The sequence below is a fragment of the Dendrobates tinctorius genome, unplaced genomic scaffold, assembly GCF_039654945.1.
Source record: "Dendrobates tinctorius isolate UK_male_01 unplaced genomic scaffold, ASM3965494v1 ptg000071l, whole genome shotgun sequence".
In the NCBI taxonomy this organism is placed as follows: domain Eukaryota; kingdom Metazoa; phylum Chordata; class Amphibia; order Anura; family Dendrobatidae; genus Dendrobates; species Dendrobates tinctorius.
Genome location: NW_027361739.1, coordinates 11,479,946 through 11,494,248, shown reverse-complemented (window position 1 = coordinate 11,494,248; position 14,303 = coordinate 11,479,946). Strand labels below are relative to the sequence as shown.

General features: G+C 45.3%; 1 protein-coding gene across 1 annotated transcript in view; it reads left to right on the top strand.

The window, feature by feature from the left end:
- MAP3K3 (mitogen-activated protein kinase kinase kinase 3) overlaps positions 1–10,166 on the top strand; it is a 53,606-nt gene extending 43,440 nt beyond the window's left edge. The window contains exon 16 of the mRNA XM_073582410.1: positions 2,901–10,166. Coding sequence (XP_073438511.1) covers positions 2,901–3,129 — 229 coding nt within the window. The 3' untranslated portion in view covers positions 3,130–10,166. The remainder of the gene's footprint in view (positions 1–2,900) is intronic.
- Positions 10,167–14,303: the final 4,137 nt, after the last annotated feature.

Here is a 14,303-nt window from a genome sequence, read left to right as displayed (position 1 = left end):
GGATTTCTTTTTTAGGGATGATGTTCGACACCTTCCGATGGTTGGTAATTCTCCCTTAAGACAAAGCCCTAGTGCTCCTGCAGGGAGTCCGAACACTTCTCCAACCAGTCCGTCACACCATTCGTTTCGGGATGAGGATACTAGGTAAAATGGTGGCAGCAATAGAAGTGATCCTGTTCGCTCAATTTCATCTTCGCCCCCTGCAGCACACCCTCTTGTCATCCTGGGACAAGAACCCATTCACGCTCGATCACCACTGCCCGTTATCCTCTCAGGTCAGACAGTCGCTCGAGTGGTGGACCGCCAGTTCCTCCCTGCTTCAGCGGAAACCCTTTTCCCCCAGACCAGTGGTTAGTAGTCACAACCAACGCCAGCCTCCTTGGCTGGGGAGCAGTTTTTTGCCACCTCACGACCCAGGGACAATGGTTGCAACAGGAGACACGCCTCCAGATCAACTTGTTGGAAATACGAGCGGTCTGGCTGGCTCTGCAACATTTTCAGCACCTTCTAGCAGGCCGCCCCGTCCGGATTCAGTCGGACAATGGCACGGCGGTGGCATACATAAATCATCAAGGGTGCACCCGCAGCAGGGCAACCATGCGCGAGGTAGGGCACGTTCTTCACTGAGCCAAGAGGAACCATTCAGTGATATCGGCGGTCCACGTCCCGAGCGTGGAAAACTGGGCGGCGGACTTCCTCAGCCGGCAGGGTCTTGCGTCCGGGGAATGGTCACTGCACCCCGAGGTCTTCAAGCAGATTTGCCAACGGTGGGGAACACTGGATGTGGACCTGATGGCCTCCAGGGTGAACGCCAAGGTACCCATGTTTGTCGCTCGGTCCCGGGACCCACAGGCGGTCACCGTGGATGCGTTGCCATGGATGCGTTGGTTCTGCCATGGAACCAGCTTCGCCTCCCATACTTATTCCCCCGCTGCCACTACTTCCGAGGGTCATCAAAAAGATCAAAACAGAAGGGGTTCCAGCAATTCTGCTGGCCCCGTCGAGCATGGTACGCAGATCTGGTGCAGCTGCGGTTATTCTCCGCTGAGATTCTCTATTCCAAACATCTTGGCCTTTCTCCAGTCTGGCCTAGACTCAGGGTTGACCCTTAGGAGACAGATATCGGCCTTATCCATCCTTTTCCAGCGCAGAATTGCTGCCAATATGCAGGTGAAGACTTTCATTCAGGGAATCTCCTCCACTTGGTACCTCCCTATAGGGCGCCCCTGGATGCCTGGGACCTTAACCTGGTCCTAAGCGTTCTGCAGGAAGCTCCATTTGAACGGCTACAAGATGTTTCTCTGTCGTACCTTTCCTGGAAGGTGGTATTCCTTGTAGCCATAACTTCCATCAGGCGAGTCTCGGAGCTGGCTGCCCTATCCTGCTCCCCCCTTTCTGCCGAAGGTCGTTTCCTCATTTCACATTAATGAGGATATTGTCTTGCCTTCATTTTGTCCAGCGCCGGTACGCCGTGTGGAAAAGGCTCTTCACACGTTGGACCTGGTAAAAGCCCTCAGGAGGTACGTGTCACGGACGGCACCCTTTCGGCAGACAGACACGCTGTTCGTGCTTCCCGAGGGGAGCAGGAAAGGACTCGCAGCCTCAAAATCGACCATAGCCAGGTGGATCCGTCTGACTATTCAGGAGTCCTACCGCATCAGGGGTGCGCCGGTTCCAGCAGGGATCAGAGCACACTCTACTCGGGCAGTGGGCGCCTCTTGGGTGCTTCGGCACCAGGCTTTGACGGAACAGGTTTGCAAGGTAGCAACCTGGTCCAGCCTGCACACGTTTGCCAAACACTACAATATCCATACTCAGGCTTCAGCGGATGCGAGCCTAGGTAGAAGGATTCTCCAAGCAGCGGTGGCGCACTTTTAGACAGGAGGTGCACGTAGCTTTGATCGGTGAGTCAACTTCCCGCCCAGGGACTGCTGTAGGAAGTCCCACAGTACCTGTGTCCCCCAATGAGGCGAAGGAGAATCATGGATTTTTGTGATAAACTCACCGTAAAATCCTTTTCTCCGAGACACTCATTGGGGGACACATCACCCACCCTGATAGCCAGTTGGCTCTTGTTTATTTAATTAATGTGCATTTTCACTGATATTAGGGTGGTTCTTTTCTAGACATATTGTTACCTGTGTTAAGGCTGATTTTTGTTGTTCTCCTACTGCTTTTGCACTAAACTTGTTTCCGCCCGCAATCGGGGCGAGGGTGTGTATGGTGGAGGAGGAGCTAACCTCTTTTTTTCACTTAGTGTCAGCCTCCAGGCGGCAGTAGCATACACCCACAGTACCTGTATCCCTCAATGAGCGTCTCAGAGAAAAGGATTTTACTGTGAGTTTATCACAAAAATCCGTGTTTCATTCTGAGGCATATATCCTCTTTTTATGGCTAATAAGTGTCCTTCAATCAGTATTTTCAGGTAATGGAGAAAAATGATTTATTTGTATAGTTTTTCCTCCTCTATTTTAAGTCAACAAACTAGCTCGGTTGGGCAATATGTAATCAGCATATCAGCAAACATCACTAGTCGTCAAGGATAAGAGCACAGTATGTTACAACAAATTGTCAACTTACAAGTCTATATTACAGGCTTACACAAGCAAAAGTCTGTTTTCTTGACCAACCAGAAAGAAACACACAAATTCAAAAGTCAACATATAGATTATAAGTCTATTCTTCCTGGCTTGCTAAAAATAGACGTCTGTTTAATTAAGATACATTGCTGTGTCTCCACAGAGGCATACAGGTAGGACTAGCTTAACATTTCTATTACCTGTATGACCATATTAATAGGTCACATAGTTCCCGGGCTCTGACTGATTCCCTTTAATATGGCCTCTGTGCTTAATTTTTCTTCCATTTTTTTTAACCTTTCCCTTGTGTTCTTATTGCAGGAGCCTTGGGTGCACTGTGGTGGAAATGCTTACAGAAAAGCCTCCATGGGCAGAGTATGAAGCCATGGCTGCCATTTTTAAAATTGCCACCCAGCCAACCAACCCTTACCTTCCACCAAGCACATCGGAGCATTGCCGGGACTTTGTAAAGCGGATACTGGTGGAAGCGCGGCAGAGGCCGTCTGCTGAGGAGCTCCTTCGGCATCCCTTTGCCCAACTCACCTATTGAGTCTTCATCAAAGTGTCATCCTTCCCTTGAACATTAACGTTGTCTAGAAAGACGTCGAAGGGAAGGCTCTGGAGCATTTTATGAAACGCGATGACAATCTTCCTTCCTACCTTACCCCCACCCCGCGACTACCTATCGCTGGCTGAGTCTAGAACAGGTTCTAGCTCCAGCACAGCCTTGGGTCGGTGTCAGTGTTAGAGCAGCAGAACAATTAATTATTTTTTTACTTTGAAATGACTTTGATTCCTGGAAAAGAGTTCCTCGTGCTCCAAACCAGAGACACAGTATAAAGGAATGGTGCCTGATGACTTCCAGTAAAATCCTGCACCGTCGTCCTCTCTCAGCATGAAGGAGTTTTCCATGTCTTAGACAAGTGCCTTAACGCCTCTTCAGCCAGGGAGCATAGAGACCACAGCCCTGTGGCCTCTTCGTTTTGTTATGAAGTCCAAGCAATTCAGTGATGGTGAGAATACCTGATGATAGCGTTGACCCTACATCATGGCTTCAAGTAGATCTCCCCCCTTTAAACAACATTGTGTTTATCTGCTTTGCTGGTTAATTTTCTAATGCCTCTTTATGGTGGGTCGGATCTCTGAGTATCCAAACCCTCCTCAAACAGAAATTACTTTGGAGCACCACCCCAGTGTTTTTTTTTCTCTATCTTTTTTATTTCAGCGCTGGAGTGACACTACTAATGTAAGTTCCCTGATCCTAGTAATATACTTACCATCCTCCATCTACAGCTCTTCCTGGCACCGCTTCAGTCCCATTCTGCATCCTGCGACCGCGACTACTGACTGACCGGAAGTCAGAGGTAACGGTCGCAAGCGCTCAAAGTAAGTCTCTGAGAGCCTTGCTCTGGCCACCAATAAAAGGTGAAGATGGTGGTGGGTAATTATAAGTGTCAGGGACCGTAGATTAGAAGCACCACTCCAAGGCTGAAAAAAAAGCTGACGTGGTGCTTTAAATTATAAAATAGTCTTCCTGCAGCCACCACTAGTGGGAGCATAGAAGCTAACTGCAGACTGCTGCATAAGTTCAATGCAAACTGCATGCAACAAGTGCCCCCTAGTGGTGGGTATAGGTAGTTTGGACCGTTATAGAAATGAATCTGCACAGTATTTTGGACCTAATTAAAAACCATGTGATGTTCATGGGGTGGACGTCTACGTTACATTTCCTGACCAACCATAGATTTCTTGCTTGCAGATCAGTGTGGAAGGGATTTACACACAGCGTGCCTTAGTGTCAGGTGTTCCATGTTTACAGTGGTAGTCTACATGCTGGTTTAACAAGGTATATTATGTGTGTAATATGTGTATTACACCAAGAGTTTTTGTTATTCTTGGACATTAAGTATTTGTCAATGAATTTAATGTCTAAATTAACACTTTACATTGCCCTAGCATTAAAGGGGTATTGTTCTCATGGAGATTTATAGCATCGCTACAAGATATAACCTACCCGTGACCCAGTACTACACCAAGAGGTTCTGTCTTCTGCCTCTGGGATTTAAAAAGCCGCCATAATTGGGAATACCCCTTTAAGTGGTGATTGCTGTTTTTTTGCATTGAGATTCCTAGCATCTGCATTGTGTTTATGTGGCTGTCTTAAAAGCATAGTAGTTTCATGTAAGTAAAGGGATGGCCTTTGTTAGAAAGGTCTCCTGATCTCTAGGTATCCTGATGTTCAGACCATAAGAGATGAGCTGGAAACTGTGAGAGAAACCTGTAGAAAGTGTTGAGTTTCCCTGCAGCGCCTCCACAGGGCAAATTGGGTATTATACACTGTTATATGTAGATGTCCTTGGTCCGCCATAGTGAGAGACTGGAGGTTCTCAATGGGGGTTCATCCATCCCATTAGAAAGCACAGATATCCTAATAGGGTAACCGTTGTCTTAGAACAGTCCACCCTTCAGACCTCTTAAATTTTTCACTCTTTGTTTCATTGCATTGTACATTAATGAGGGAAAAAAACAAACTTTTTTGAATTTACCAAATGGCTGCAATGAAACAAAGAGTGAAAAATTTAAGAGGTCTGAAGGGTGGACTGTTCTAAGACAACGGTTACCCTATTATGATATCTGTGCTTTTCAGTCAAGATGGGGGTGCAGAGTGTACATTAATGAGGAAAAAAACAACTTTTTTTAATTTACCAAATGGCTGCAATGAAACAGAGTGAAAAATTTAAAGGGGTCTGAATACTTTCTGTACCCACTGTATTCTGTGATCACCTGACAAGCGAGAGTCATTCTAGTTCAGCAGGTGATCAGCGGCATGCCTATATGGGTGGAGAATCGGGCACAAGTGTTCTTACCCATCTAAGTGGGGACTTTAACAATACTGGCAATGCAGCAGAGGTGAGGCTGACAATCCCGACCCCTTCACAATATTATTGCTGCTGGTAGATGCTATATCACACCGTGTAAATGAGCCCTTATAAAGGAAAAGGGTGATCACCATCCAACCGGCAGTGCTAAATTATCACAGTGTTCATGATACAACATGGGACTGCTTATGTCACACGCTCGATCAGGGGTTCTCAACCTTTCTTTCCAAGAGAGCAACGTTCACCTGAGAGATGGTTGCAAAGACATCTTCGAAATCCCTGTGTGATGTATAGATGCACGCTAGGAATTATAATGATCAAAGCATTTGTGCCATGTTATAAAGCACTTGTGCCCTGAGAGTTCCCCCTATACTGTACCTATGCCTTGAATTCCCCTATACAGTACATACATCCTGAGAGCCCCCTTGTAAAGTACGGGTGCCCATTTACAGTATTAGTTACCTACTAGCTGAAGAGCCCGGCGCTGCCCGGGCATAGTAACTAACTGTGGTTAGTTATAACAAATTATAATTATCCTCCATCCCATAGTCCAGTGCCCATATACCTATCACATATCGTCCATCCCATAGTCCCGTGCCCATATACCCGTCATACATATCCTCCATCCCATAGTCCGGTGCCCATATACCCGTCATACATATCCTCCATCCCATAGTCCGGTGCCCATATACTCATCACACATCCTCCATCCCATAGTCAACCATTATGACATCATAATGAGCGGCGGCAGGGCTTGCAACCTATGATATCATCAGCGTCGCCATGGCAACCATTGTGACATAATGAGGGGTGGGGCTTGATAAGCACACAGTTTCCCCAGTATGCAAATAGGGGCATCATGACATCATAATGAGGGGCGGGGCTTGACGCGCACACACTTTTTCTCCCAGTATGTAGATGGGGGCAAAATTGTTTGGTGAATTGGAACGCGCGGGGTTAAAATTTCACCTCACAACATAGCCTAGGACGCTCTCGGGGTCCAGACGTGCGACTGTGCTAAATTTTGTGGCTGTAGCTGTGACGGTGCAGATGCCTATCCCGGACATACACACATACATACATACACACTTTGAGCTTTATATATTAGATTGTACACGTGTTCCCCAAGTACAACCTATACAGTACTTATGCTCCTACGGTACCTCTTTATACAGCACTTGTGCCCAGAGTGCACTTTACACAGTACTTATGCCACTTTAGTACCTCTTTATACAGTGTCACCCTGCAGCTCTGCAGGTAAATGCAAATTCCACAAGATGGCAGCAGAGTGGAGGGAAGACTGGAATAATGCTCAGAGCAGACCAGCAGCACTGCAGCGAGGCTACCACCAGGTGGCAGCAGAATAGTCAAACAAGCCTGGTCAATACCAATGAATAGCGCAGTACCAAGGGAAATACCAAACAGAGTCGGAGGGATGCCAAAAAGGTCATTATCGGTCAGAAGCAAGAGACAGGAGCAGGTCAGAGCCAAAGCAGAGTCCGGTACCGGGGAATCCAAACGCACAAGAACACGCAGACGGGGCGAGCAGGGCCGGAGAACACAGACACAAGCAAAGTCAGTTAAACGCAGCAGGACAAACCAGGGGTTCTCCAGAGTCAGCTACACAAGCCATAGGCAGGAAATATAACTGGCACTGCCTGCAGTGCAGGGAAATAGCAGACCTGACACCAGAACGAGGCAGAGAAAAGTTATCCCCTGAATGACCAGGGAAAGAGAGAGACAGGAAAAACCCGGACTGGATCATGACATACAGCACTCGTACCCAGAGTGCACCCTATACAGTAATTATGCCCCTTCAGTACCTCCTTATACAGCACTTGTGCCCAGAATGCACCTTATACAGTACGTATGCCCCTTCAGGACCTCCTTATACAGCACTTGTGCCCAGAGTGAACCCTAAGCAGTAGTTATGCCACTTCAGTACTTCCTTATACAGCACTGGTGCCCAGAGTGCCCCATTTACAGTACTTTTGCCCCGTCAGTACCTCCTTATACAGCACTTGTGCCCAGAGTGAACCCTAAGCAATACTTATGCCCCGTCAGTACCTCCTTATACAGCACTTGTTCCCAGAGTGCACCCTATACAGTACTTATGCCCCTTCAGTACCTCCTTATACAGCACTGGTGCCCAGAGTGCCCCATTTACAGTACTTTTGCCCCGTCAGTACCTCCTTATACAGCACTTGTTCCCAGAGTGCACCCTAAGCAGTAGTTATTCCCCTTCAGTACCTCCTTATACAGCACTGGTGCCCAGAGTGCACCCTAAGCAGTAGTTATTCCCCTTCAGTACCTCCTTATACAGCACTGGTGCCCAGAGTGCACCCTAAGCAGTAGTTATGCCCCTTCAGTACCTCCTTATACAGCACTGGTGCCCAGAGTGCACCCTATACAGTACTTATGCCCCTGAGTGCTCTTATAATGAGCAAAGAGCCCTCAAAAAGTATACATTTGTGCCACATCTCGGAGCAGCAGGAAACGCTTGCTCACGTCTGATCACTTCCTGTTGATTTCTGAAGACGTTATAAGACGTGGCTGTGTGTTCTGGGCGGGCACAGATGGCATCGTGCTGATGTACATTAATGGTTTGTTACTCTGGTTTTACAGCTGATGAATAATCAAACCTTGTGGATGGGGGGGGGGGGCCGAGGCCGAGGCAAGTGTTCATCTGTATGGGGGAAAGAGCTGCCACCGAACCATCGTCCCAATAATTATCTTGTGTGTGTCTGTGGGTGGCCTGGATATCCATTAGTAATCTACATGAGAAATTTAGCAGGTTTTTAAATCACATACATTACTGACTCTGATTCTGATTTATAGTCCGTACTACACTCCAGAGCTGCATTCACCATACTGCCATTTATTCATTTATTTATTTTGCAATCAAAAAACGCAATTCTGATGTTTCAAATTATTTTTTTCTTTCTCTTTACAGCTTTAACACAGTGAAATAGTTAACGTTATATTTTGAAAGTGGACCCAAATGTTTTATTTTTTTTTTTTAATGTCTTACATAGTTTTATTTTTTTTATTCCATAGTATTTCAGTATATAAAGTCGCTGTCCTCTATGGTCTTGTCAGGAGCCCATCATGTATTTCATGGGGCCCTCTTCAGTAGGCTCATGGCAGCCCATCGCATCTTCTTGAGTAGTCAGTGACCTCGTGGAACAGCGTAGCCACGGACCACTGTCGGAGAGTAGCATATAAATGGTTAACAGCAGTGAGCAGAGCTCAGCCAGCATATGCCAGGTATGATGCGTGCTGAGCTCCTGAGTTTACATCATACACGGGAACTCGACACTGGGCATATCAGTATATCCAGTGTTGAGAAGGAGTTAAGTTTAATATATCCAGGAAAGCTCCTCTCATGTTCTTCAACTTCTTTACTCTTTCTTTGTGGTTCCTCTTTATTAGCATACAATCAGCACTATAGTTGCAGTGCTTTCATTTGTCCAGAATTGAAAGCCGCCTCTGTTATACCTGCATGCAGCGTGAAGAGCAGAGAGAGACAACGCACCACCCTCTACTCCCTCTAATCCGTCTGTTACTAGGGAAGGATTGCACTTTACAACAGGCAGCTGACCGCAAGACACACAAGGGAGATATCTAGCGGTCGGCACTTTTGGCGGGATTTTTTTTTTTTTTTTGTGAAAACAGAATTTTTAAATACACAATCTGCAAATCGCTTTATCACAGGAGTAAAGGTTGACTGAAATTGGTACCTCTTTACCCTTCCTGACATGGGAATGGGGGGCTCAGGAGCTGAAACCGCACCATACCCAGCAGGTGCCAGCTGTTCTTTGCAGGCGCCTTCTTCATGTACCACCAGTTCCGATTTAAATGCTGCGGTCAATGTCAGCGGCATTTCCATATACTGGTTGCCAGTTTCATGCACTGTCTGTCTCCTATGTTATTGCTTAGTGCCGATGAGTTGTCAGGGTCCCTGTGCGATCAGCGCTTCTAGTACCAATGCAGACCATGGTGTGGCCTGTCCTGGATCCAGGAGTGACAGCAGGCGAACAACTTGTCACTCTTACAAAATCCACCAGCAGATGAGGCCGTTTTCAATTGTGTCACTGTGGCGTCTAAAATCGCCAAAACTGCTTTCTCTCTATACGGCAAAATTAAAAATTATTGAGATTTATTTCCCATGTATTGCCCCAATATGACCTGTGGGAGCAGTATTGTCAATGACAAGTGTGACTATGGACATTTTTATAATAACCATTGCTGATGAGTAAGCAATGAACTTCCGGGTCTTTGTTGGTCAGGAAGGAAAGCTATAGAGTAGTGGTCCGTGACCTGGGTCCCTCAAGCTGTGGGGTAAGTCTATAACTCCCAGCATGGCCTGAGGGTTCTAGTTCCATTACAGTTGGGAGACACCGGTTACTTACCCCTAGGAAAAAAAATAACAGGATGACGGCCATCATAGGTCCAGTGGATATTTTACTGCCAGCACATTGCTCCCTGGCAGGAGAATGGGTTACAAGGTTGGTGCATCTGTTAAATGAATATATATATTGTTCCTTTATGTGTAGGAACCTGTGCCAAAGGGAATATCCTATTTACTGTATAAATCTCTATAAATATATATATATACTGACTTGGGGCTTGCAGTGCAGAGCCCTCACAATGTATCCAGTTTTTATTTGTTTTTATTTACAATAAATTGTCATTTATGTTAATATAATTTCTTGTCATGTGACTTTATTTTTATATGAGCTAGAACAGGTGACTGATAATAGTGGTGCCTTTATTATTAAGTCATAGCATGATATTCCAACAAACTGTTTTGCTTTTGCTAAAGCTTTAAGGGATTGTCCACCTTTTTGGGGATAAATTTTATTTTTTTTCAATTTTTTTGCAATTGAGTTCATAAAAAAAAAAAAAATAGAACCGTTTTGATTTCTATAGCTGCTGCTTTGCACTATTGATTGCTGGCTGTAGAATGAGTTATCTGAGAGTCTGTCAGTGAGTTCATTATGATGGTCTGGTGGGAAGTATAACTCTTATCTGTCTTAATAATTATCTGTCTACAAAAGGTGCAACATATTCATTTAAACCCAATTGCAAAAATTATTCTCTAGTTTAACCCCTTCACGACTTGCGACGTACATATACTGCGCATATCGTGCCCTTCCGTTTGATGTGGGCTCCGGTGCTGAGCTCACATCTTTCTTGGTACGTCAGCTGATTTGAACAGCTGACATGTGCCCCCAACAGTCGCAGGTGGAATCTCGATCCAATCTGACAGCGGCATTTAGGTTGAGTTCACACGTGGCGGTTTTTTTTTCGCGTTTCCGCAGCGGTTTTTACCGCACGATTTTGCCGCAAAAAATAAGCATCCCGTGCATTCCTATGGGATTCCACAATGCTGTGCTAATGCTGCGGTTTTTACTGCGGCGGAATTGCTTTGCGGTAAAAAACGCAACATGCTCATTAATTTCGCGGCATCGCGGCGATCCCGCACCCATAGAAATGCATTGCTCTGCTTACTTTCCGCATGTGGCTGTGCACACCATGCGAAAAGTAAGCAGAACATTTGCGGATGGTATCCACGGCCCCGAGGAGAGGAGACTGTCCTCCGGGCTTTGGGTACCATATCCCTGTAAAAAATAGAATTAAAAAAAAAAATTGTTATTCTCGCCTTCTGACGTCCCGCTCAGTCTTCCCGCCTCTCTCCACGCTCCCGGTCCCAGTTAGCCTTTGCGAGCGATGACGTCCGTTCTCGCGGGATCGCGAATTCTCGCGGTCATTCGCGCGACGTCATCGCGAATGACCGTGAGTCGTCGCGATCCCGCGAGAACGGACATCATCGCGGTAATTCGCGCAAAGGATTACTGGGACCGGGAGTGTGGAGAGAGGCGGGAAGACTGCGCGGGACGTCAGAAGGTGAGAATAACAATTTTTTTTTTTATTATTATTATTATTTACATTCTATCTTTTACTATTGATGCCGCATAGGCAGCCTCAATAGTAAAAAGTTGGTCACACTCGTCAAACAGATCGCTTGGAAAATGCTAGCATTCTGCAAGCTAATTACGCTTGCAAAATGCTAGTTTTTCCGCGGGAATTTAAAATGCGATTTTCCCGCGGAATGGAATTCCGGAATTCTCGCGGTAATTTCCGCGAGAGTTCCGCTACGTGTGAACCCAATATGATCGCGCCGGAAGTGTCACTAATCCTGCCCATCGGCGCTCGTGTCACATGACCGTGGGTCGCCGATGAGTTGGCATGACAACCCAGGGTCTGCAGGAGACACCTGTGGTTGAACTTGCCGCATTGCTATGAGTGCCGCCCAGCGGTCAGCGCTCATAGCAAGTGAGCATTTCTGCTACACATAGGCGATCTGACTATTTCCTGTGTGTAGCAGAAGCGATCAGATTATCGCAGCACCTAGTCTCCCATGGGAGACTACTGAAGCAAGTGAAAAGTAAAAAAAAAATAAAAAATTAAATATTAACCCCTTCACCCCCAAGGGTGGTTTGCACGTTCATGACCGGGCCAATTTTTGCAATTCTGACCACTGTACCTTTATGAGGTCATAACTCTGGAACGCTTCCATGGATCCCGGTGATTCTGACATTTTCTCGTGACATATTGTACTTCATGTTAGTGGTAAAATTTCATTCAAATAACTTGCGTTTATTTGTGAGAAAAACGGAAATTTGGCGAAAATTTCGCAATTTTCCAACTTTGTATTTTTATGCCCTTAAATCACAGAGATACTGCACACAAAAAACTTGATAACTAACATTTCCCACATGTTTACTTTACATCAGCACAATTTTGGAACCAAAATTTTTTTTTGTTAGGAAGTTATAAGGGTTAAAATTTGACCAGCGATTTCTCACTTTTACAACACCATTTTATTTTTAGGACCACATCACATTTGAAGCCACTTTGAGGGGTCTATGTGATAGAAAATACCCAAAAGTGAGACCATTCTAAAAACTGCACCCCTTAAGGTGCTCAAAACCACATTCAAGAACTTTATTAACCCTTTAGGTGCGTCACAGGAATTTTTTTGAATATTTAAAAAAAAATGAACATCTAACTTTTTTCACAAAAAAAATACTTCAGGTTCAATTTTTTTTATTTTACCAAGGGTAACAGGAGAAATTGGACTGCAAAAGTTATTGTGCAATTTGTCCTGAGTACGCTGATACCTGATATGTGGGGGGGAACGACTGTTTCGGCGCATGGCAGAGCTCAGAATGGAAGGAGCACCGTTTGACTTTTTCAATGCAAAATTGGCTGGAATTCAGATCGGACGCCATGTCACATTTGGAGAGTCCCTGATGTACCTAAACAGTGGAAACCCCCTACAAGTGACCCCATTTTGGAAACTAGACCCCCCCAAGGAACTTATCTAGATATGTGGTGAGAACTTTGAACCCCCAAGGGCTTCACAGAAGTTTATAACATAAAGCCGTACAATTAAAAAATCATATTTTTTCCACAAAAATGATCTTTTCACCCTCAATTCTTATTTTTCCAAGGGTAACAGGACCCTAAAAGTTATTGTGCAATTTGTCCTGAGTACGCTGATACCCCACATGTGGGGGTAAACCACTATTTGGGCGCATGGCAGAGCTCGGAAGGGAAGCTGCGCCATTTGACGTTTTTGGCTGGAATTGAGATCGGACACCATGTCGCGATTGGAAAACCCCTGATGTACCTAAACAGTGGAAATCCCCCACAAATGACCCCATTTTGTAAACTAGACCCCCTAAGGAACTTATCTAGATGTGAGGTGAGCACTTTGAACCCCCAAAGGCTTCACAGAAGTTTATAATGCCAGGGCATGAAAATAAAAAAATCGTATTTTTTCCACAAACATGATCAATTAGTCCCCAAGTTTTTTATTTTCCCAAGGGTAACAGGAGAAATTGAACCCCAAAAGTTGTTGTCCAATTTGTCCTGAGTACGCTGACACCCCATATGTGGGAGAAAACTACTGTATGTACACCCGTCAGGGCTCGGAAGGGAAGTAGTGACGTTTTGGAATGCAGACTTTGATGGAATGGTCTGCGGGTGTCATGTTGCCTTTGGAGAGCCTCTGATTTACCTAAACAGTGGAAACCCCCACAATTGACCCCATTTTGGAAATGAGACCCCCTAAGGAACTTATCTAGATGTGTGGTGAGCACTTTGAACCCCCAAGGGCTTCACAGAAGTTTATAACGCTCGGACGTGAAAATAAAAAAATATTTTTTTTCCACAAAAATGATATTTTTGCCCCCAATTTTTTATTTTCCTAAGGGTAACAGGAGAAATTGGACCCCAAAAATTGTTTTGCAATTTGACCTGAGTAGGCTGATACCCTACATGTGGGGGTAAAACACTGTTTGGGCGCATGGCAGAGCTTGGAAGGGAAGGAGCACCATTTGACTTTTTCAACTCAGAATTGGCTGGAATTGAGATCAGACGCCATGTTGCATTTGGAGAGCCCCTGATGTGCCCAAACAGTGGAAACCCCCAATTCTAACTCCAACCCGAACCCCAACACACCCCTAACCCTAATCTCAGCCCTAACCCTAGCCCTAACCATAATGGAAAAATGGAATAAATACATTTTTTTTATTTTATTAGTTTTCCCTAACTAAGGGGGTGATAACGGTGGGTTTGATTTACTATTTATGGCGGTTTTTATGTTTGGCAGCTGTCGCACGCTAAAAGACGCTTTTTTATTGTAAAAATAGTTTTTGCATCACCACATATTGAGAGCTATAATTTTTCCGTATTTTGACCCACCGAGTCATGTGAGGTCTTATTTTTTGCGGGAATAGGTGACGTTTTTATTGGTACCATTTTCGGGCACGTG